The 7,955-nt window shown below is 42.5% G+C and overlaps 1 protein-coding gene across 1 annotated transcript in view; it reads left to right on the top strand.

Moving 5' to 3' along the window:
• Window positions 1–4,051, top strand: part of Lsmem1 (leucine-rich single-pass membrane protein 1) — a 7,352-nt gene extending 3,301 nt beyond the window's left edge. The window contains exon 3 of the mRNA XM_013024019.1: window positions 3,921–4,051. Within this exon, the coding sequence (XP_012879473.1) occupies window positions 3,921–4,051 (131 nt within the window). The remainder of the gene's footprint in view (window positions 1–3,920) is intronic.
• The last annotated feature ends 3,904 nt before the right edge of the window (window positions 4,052–7,955 follow it).

Here is a 7,955-nt window from a genome sequence, read left to right as displayed (position 1 = left end):
AAAGACTTGGAAAAAAATTACATTAAGTGAAGTAAGCCAGGCCCAAAGAAACATAGGTCCCATGGTTTCCCTTATTTGCAATATCTAGTATATGTCTGAGACAAGCAGAAATGGTCAGATAAGGTGATGTTAGGCGAAATGAACCTCAAGATAAGGATTCAAATGTTTTTTTTTTCTTTCTTGCGCTTATTTCTGACATATTCATAACCCCTGTATAGATTTTTTTGGGGTCCGGTCGTGGGGCCTGAACTCTGGGCCTGAGCGCTGTCCCTCAGCTCTTCAGCTCAAGGCTAGCGCTCTACCACTTGAGCCACAGCGCCACTTCCGGCTTTCTTCTTTTTACTTATGTGGTGCTGAGGAATCGAACCCAGGGCCTTGAACATGCAAGGCAAGCGCTCTACCACTGAGCCACCTTCCCAGCCCCACCCCTGTATACTTTTATCTGGAATTATTTCCACTTTCTCAGGCCATGTCAGAAGGCAAGACAGCTGTGGGGGTGGGGTGGGGGTGGTCATCTGCGACATCTTTTGCCTGGGGCTCTCACCCTGTCCTTTTTTCTGTCCTCTTATGCTTGTAGCTCTCAACAGTTCTAAATGACAAGTATAGCTTGTAGCTCTGGAAAATCTCTAATTTAAGTTCATCCAGGAGCAGAGGAGTTGGAAGCCAAGATGAGATGGGGCTAGAGTGCATGGTCCTTATCTTGGTGGTCCTAAAGTTTGGATTCAGAGCCTCATGCTTGCTAGGCAGGTGCCCTACCACTTGAGGCACACCTCATTACTTTTCTCTCGCCCATTCATTGAATGCTCTTTTGCACTTAGAAGCTAACATGTGAATTATCCTTACAGTAATTGTTAACCTTCAAGGCCAGGAAGAGTACATGGGCTATTATTCTGAGATGTTATGGCAACATAAGTCAGTGTTCTGCCCTTTGCTATACTTGCATGAGCCATTATGGCTCAGTTAAACTAATCAGAAATTGCAACCCAAATGGAGTTCTCTCTTCAGAGACATATGTAGCATGATTAAAGAAAATGATAATAACAAATATATTAATGTTTCCTCAACTCACAGTACAGTGCCAAGCACTCAATGTCTGGTCATTTGCTCAAAACCTTCTAACAGCTGTCTAGAGCAGATCCATTATTATTATTCTGGTTTACTAATAATGAAGGCTTAAAAGCACAGGGTCACATAGCTAGTAAGTTCCTAGTCAGGGCTCCAGCACTGCTGGACATCAAATACCATGCACTTAGATCAGCATTATTTTATTCCTCTATAAATGAAATAAGGTTTATTTTGTGTTTTACGTTATTTTGCTGTATTTTATTTACTGCATTTGCCTTGAGTGTTTTATACTGAGGACAAAGTTTCATATCAAACAGATGACTAGAGAAGAGTATCAGTTGTTGGGCACAGTAGCTCATCCCTATAATCCAAATTTGTTGGGAGGCAGAGATTGAGGAGACTGTGGTTCAAAATAAGCCCTGGGAAGAAAGTAAGCAAGGGTCCATTACAAAATCAAGCTGGGGAACTGGGAAGGTGGCTCAGTGGTAGAGTGCTTACCTTGCATGCACGAAGCCCTGGGTTGAATTCCTCAGCACCACATAAGAAGAAAAAAAAAAGCCAGAAGTGGCGCTGGGGCTCAAGTGGTAGAGAGCTAGCCTTGAGCTGAAGAGCTGAGGGACAGTGCCCAGGCCCAGAGTTCAGGACCCACGACCAACAATACAAACAAACAAACAAACAAAATCTAGCTGGGCATAATTCCATCTACAAAGGAGTTGTAGACCCCAGACAAAAGTGAGCCTTTATCTAACAACAACAACAACAACAACAACTAAAGGAAAAAGGATTAGGTGGGTGTGTGATTCAAGTGGTAGAATACGTGTTTAGTGAGCACAAAACACTCAATTTAAACCCAGGACTGCCAAAAATAAAGAAAAAAAGAAGAATGTCTTATAATTTTCTCTGTCAGACATATTAGACTCACTTTAAGTGAGTTTGTCCTCAACATGGTGAGTTTGCCCTATAAGATGGTGTCTGATGTTCTTATTTTACTCAGGAAAGACTTAAGGAGACTTTCTCTGTCCATCAGAGGCAGAGCTGTGGTCCCCTGGCATGAGACTCAGGAGCTGTGGAGCACTCCACTGTGTATGTGGGAATGAGAACAAATCTCTTTGTGGTTTTCAGATAAGCCGGAATCCAGCCTAAGACCAGAGTTGCCACAAACATCTGCAATTAACTTGATCTGTGCTCAATTTTAACAGGGGGGCCATTTTGCTCTTGGTGGTGATCACAGCAAAAATATATCATCTTAATTAAAGTGTGTGGACTTCTACTCTTTCTAAGTCTGGCATTTTTACACAAGAGAAATAAGACTACACTGTTGATGCTCTCAGGAAATGGTCAGGCCTTGTGCTTTAGTCATAGTCAGAACCATCATGCAAATGATGAATAATGAATAGTGAAAATAGCCTGCTTCCTGTGTCTGCCTCTGCTGACAGTTTTGGACCAGTGGTTTATTCCACAGAGCACTAGTTCCAGGGAAGTCAAGTGTTTCTTTGAAGAAAAGGGCTCTGGGGTTCAAATAAGTGGGAACTATTGGTCTAGGCAAAGTTTCAGGTCTTTCATTACTTCTTGAGCATCCCCAAGGATAGGTAAGTACACAATTGTGGTGTAACATCTTTGTACATGGAAACTGCCCCCTTCCTCCTGCCCCTCCCACCTGGAAATTTATTTTAGAACCAGTGTACTGTGGAATAGACAGAGTTAGGCAAACATGGTTGTCATTTTCTTCTGGGTTTGACCAATGTGGTAGAATTATAAAAAAGAAACATTTCCTGAAGCTGGTGACTTGCACATAGCTACACTGGAGGCTGAGCTTAAGGTTCAAAGCCAGTCTTGAGACTCTTATCTCCAAGTAACCAGCAAAAAGCCAGAAGTGGACATATGGCTCAAATGGTAGAGCACCAGCTTAGATAGAGTTAAAAAAAAGAGCCAAGTATAAGCACGAGTTCAAACCCCAGCACTAGCACACACACCCCCACCAGCCCACCAGAAGAGAGAAATGTTATGTATTTACTTCAGTATTATTCTTTTATCTAAGAAATACATAGCATCTGTGTGGCTTAGCAGCACAGTTAGTTAGCATTCTGCTCTCGTGTCTTAGACCACATTTCATCCAACATAATTTTAGACATGAGAGAGAAGTAACCACTGTGAAGCCAATTTATCCTAAGACCTTGAGGTGAAATTTTAATATTTTCTATGTTCGTTTATCTGCTAGTCCCAGTGACAAGTTCTTAGCACCATAGGTCTGAAAGGTATCTTTGAAAAAAAATCGCCTGAAATGGATATAAGGAATTCAAAGATATAGTACTGATTTTCTGCCACATTTCTTGGAAATCTGTGAGATGTAGACCACCAAGGGTTCCATTCCTTCCTGCACTGCCCTGCATCTGAGTCCAGTGTGGAGAACAATGTGCTCTATTCGGAGGAGTGGTCTGAAAAGAATTATTACACATTCATTGTGGGCTGATGATTCACAACCAGCAGACACTTCAAAATAGGTTGAGACTCAAACAAATGTCACTCCCTAAATGATGGGAATAATAAGACAATAGATCAGTTACTTCTGGGAAGAAGTCAGACACACTGGGAATGGCTTTAGTTGCTTCCAGTGAGATCCTTCTTGGCAAGAATTTATCTGGAGTTGCCAAAAGTGAGCTAGCTTGGAAACCAGAGGCTGTGGATATCATTCACTTACTAGAAAACTTAGTCTTCATCAGTGTCTCTCCTGGGCTTCTAGGAGCCGTGTATCCCAGAACAGAGGTTTCACTCTCAGCTGAGCACACAAGGGCTCTGACGACCCTAGTAGAACATACCAGAAATAGGTGTCACATGATCTGTTTTCCATTTTGCAGTTCAAACTGGAACCAGGATGGATGATGTGTCAAGAAGACTAACAGCAGAGGGAAAGGACATAGATGATCTTAAGAAAATCAACAACATGATCGTACAGCGACTTGACCAACTGGATTCTGAGCAGAACTGAAGAAAGCATTGTCCAAGAGCAGCTGCTCACAGCTGGAGCTGCTCCTTCCTAAGGGTGCTGGAGGTTAGGAACTGAGAAAGTACACAAAAGTGTGCACCAGACAACAGATGATCTGGTTAACAAAATCATCTGGGTTAGGATGTGAGCAGCGTCATGATGGTGGATTTGGAGATACAGCTGGGAAGGGGCAAACTTGATTCTCCTTGTCTGGTGGCTTCAGCTATGTGGGTGTTAGGGTAGGCAGCCAGCATGGAGGAGTTATTGACAGAAGTCCAGAGGATTCAGCAGTACCCATAGAACTTCTCTTACAAAAGGAGCTTGGTTTAGAGCAAGTTCACCGCGAATGGGGTGCATAACTTGTCTCATAACTTGCAACAGTTTCCTATGTAAGCCTGAGGAACTCATTGAAATAATGTGTGGAAGGGAACCATGGGGACTCTTCTTTTTCAAAGACATTCTTCTGCTCAGGTGAATAAGCTTTTACTCTATTTGCCAGGGTCAGTGTGATAGGTGGGTTGTAGAGAAGTTGCTATCTGGTGATTGCTGGGGAGGACAGGAGTAATAGTTATGTGTGCCACTTGAGGCTGGGCGACAACAGAGTAAACCTCGCTAATTCCATTGTTTACTAAGCTCTTAGTGATGCCCTGGAGGAGCTCATGAAAGAATGGAAGATAGAAGATTCAGATCTCGGGATCCTGTTCATTCATCTGAAGGAAATCTGAGACAGTTGTGGTCTTTGCTCAACTATAGCAAACAATTGTTTACCTGGAGTATTTCCCTCCAGTCTTGCTTTAGCACAAAGTGGAAGGCACATGGCATATGACATAAGCTACTGCGCAAAATAAATGGTTTAAAAGCATATGAGTCATAGATCGTATTTTATTTTCTATGTTACTACTGGGCAAGTCAACTGAAGAATGCGTAGCAGTTCTTTCATTTGGGGTGATTCAAAATCATGGGGCATGTCTAGACCTCCTCAATCTCACTTGGTTGAAGCTCGAGTTCAAGGCTCCAGGCACCCTTTCTGAAGGGCAGCTGAGGGCTTTCTGCCAGCAGAAGTGTGAACCAGCCCCTGGATGCTGAGAGCCTGAATGACTTGGGCTTGTTTCCCCAGGAAACGCTGGGATGATCAGCCTGAGAAACAGTGCTGCTGGGGGCCCTGCCAAAATATGTGGCTGTGCATCAAAATTTCCTTCCCCCATCCCTCCATTAAATCACAATCATCACATCATTGTTTTGAGTGGGGACCTCCTCCCTCAATTGTGCAGAGGAGTTCTTGTCATATAAGTCAGGTAAAGAGTACATTTTTGGGAACAATGTCACCCCTTCCTTTTCGCTGTCTCCCAGTTTTCCCCTTCTGTCCCCACCCATAAGTTGTATCGTTCATGGTCAACATGAACTATAGTCTAGTGAGTCACACTGCTGCATTTGTTCAACCTTTGTCCCTCCATTTCTGTGTCCCCTCTTACCCATCCAAAGACAGATACATGAACAAACAAGACAAAAGGAAAAGAAAACAAAAATACCAACAAACAAAAAAAACCCCTCTTGTTTCTATTTCCTGGAGTTCAGTTTGATAAATATCATTTTATATGATCATGTACCATGGGTATTGCACTTTTAAGAATATCTTAATAGAACCTGTCTTACATTCAGTTCAGTCTTGTGAGAAAAAAAAAGAGGCATTTTGGACAAAATCTTGTGTTATGTCTATATGTCCTTTATCATGGAAGAGAAATAAAATTGGACCTATAAGAAAATCACGTAATTGATGATAAATCGAAGAAAGTTTTACTTTACTTTCATTTTGTTTTGGGTTGGTAATAGGTTTAAACTCAGGGCCCTATGCTCTCTCATTCAGCTTTTTCTTTCACAGCTAATTCTCTACTACTTTAGCCATATTTCAACTTTCCAGCTTTTTGCTAGTTAATTAGAGATAAGAGTCAGAATTGTCTGCTCAGGCTAGATTTGAACCATGCTACTCATATCTCAACCTCGTGAGTGGCTCAAATTGTAGGCATAAGCCACTGGTGCACAGCTATAGTTTTGTTTTGGGTTTTTTTGTTGTTGTTTTGTCTTTTCAGTTCATTCTTTTGGACCAGTAATGTGGGGAGGAGGATATAAAGATGAACGAAGGCAGAGAAAGCAACCATGGCATGAAATGGAGAGTTCACTTGTCAGGCTGTAGAGCTATGTCTTCCCAGATCAAGGAAGATGTGACATATTTTATGGTGGGTGAAGAATGAGTGAGCTATGGGAAACTCAGAACTTAATTCAGAGGAAGCCATGACCCCAGTGTTTTTTATTTACTGAACTCCTCTTAATAGCAAAGAAAATAAAAGAGGAAATATGAAGTATTTTTTTTAAAGCACAAAGTCAATGAATGTGTTCCTATTGAGTGAATGAAGGCACAGTGTTATAAATTATGTAATCACCAGATGGCAGTATTGTTCTAAATTGAACCTCAATTATAGTATTTATACTAACGTGGCTTCCTTGCATATGAATAGAGACAAATTAATGTATTTTTTTTTCTGATCATAGAGCACACATTTGCCTTCTTTGGTACTTAGAAAGCCCCCTAGGGATACGTCTTACATCATCTTTGCTATGGAGCGCGAGTATCTAGCTCCTAATGTTAGCTTTGGGGCTTTCCCCTTATTTGGAGAAACGGAAAACATCCCACTTCCATTTTTGTAAATCATGGGGCTTGAACTCCTGGCCTGGGTGCTTGTCCCTGAGCTTTTTGGCTCAAGGCTAGCGCTCTACCACTTAGAGCACCAGCATCACTTCAATTTTCTGATGGTTAATTGGAGATGAGTCTCATAGGGGGCTGGGGAGGTGGCTCAGTGGTTGAGCGCTTGCCTTGCATGCATGAGGCCCTGGGTTCGATTCCTCAGCACCACATAAGCAAAAAGGAAAAAGCCGGAAGTGGCGCTGTTGCTCAAGTGGTAGAGTGCTAGCCTTGAGCTGAAGAGCTGAGGGACAGTGCCCAGGCCCAGAGTTCAGGCCCCACAACCATACCCCTCACCACCCCCCTAGCTAGGATTACAGGCATGAGCCTGTGTGTCTGGTCCACATCTTCTTATCACATGCAGGTCTTGGCTAAGGGGGATCTTACTTCTTCTCTCCTAAGGGAGAAGCCTTTCTCTATCACTTCTCTTATTGTCAGCCATACTGATGCTGATGAGAGTCTGGTAGCTGTGTGGTTCAGGATGTATTGAGCAGTCCTTGATGTAAGCATCCTCCAATGGGCATTTATACATTAAACTCAACAATGACTTCACTTGCTACCATGTTAGATGTCATCATCATCATTGTGGTCATCATCTCTTCATCACTATCTCAGCATCATGTTATAAACTAGGAAACTGAAGTCCCCCTTAGGAATTTAGCACTAATAGCACATCTTGAATAAGATGTCTTTCCAAAATAGCATTTATTCAAGTGACTTTCCAGACACAGTGTGTGTAGTAGCTTTCAGTGGTATGTGTACTGTTCTCATAAATAGCCATCCACACGTCTCATCTCATAGCTACAAGCTCTGTCCAAATATCCTCTTTGCCATCACGCATTTGTGAGCTTAGCTTTCCTTATCTCTATAGAGAGAGGGAGGATTGAGTAGATGACATCTAATATTTGCAGCAAGGCCCTAGTTCTTCCCAAGAGTGACCTATCAGGCAAGCCCCACCCTTGTAGAAGTGGATTAGGCAAATTCCACTCTCCCTTTTCTCTTTTGTTCACTTGGAAAGCCAGAAGGGAACAAAACAATACAGAAAGTCCTGAAGGCCTCTCTGACAGAGGTTGCACTTCCTCAGTAGAACACCAATGGGTTGTATCACCAGCTTTGGATTCCAAGGAAGTCTTTGCTCTCCTGAAGGCACAACAAAACTGGGGCACAGCA

The sequence above is a fragment of the Dipodomys ordii genome, unplaced genomic scaffold (genome assembly GCF_000151885.1).
Source record: "Dipodomys ordii isolate 6190 unplaced genomic scaffold, Dord_2.0 Scaffold72, whole genome shotgun sequence".
NCBI lineage: Eukaryota > Metazoa > Chordata > Mammalia > Rodentia > Heteromyidae > Dipodomys > Dipodomys ordii.
Note: the sequence above shows the minus strand (reverse complement) of the source record. Positions and strands in the feature narration are given on the sequence as shown.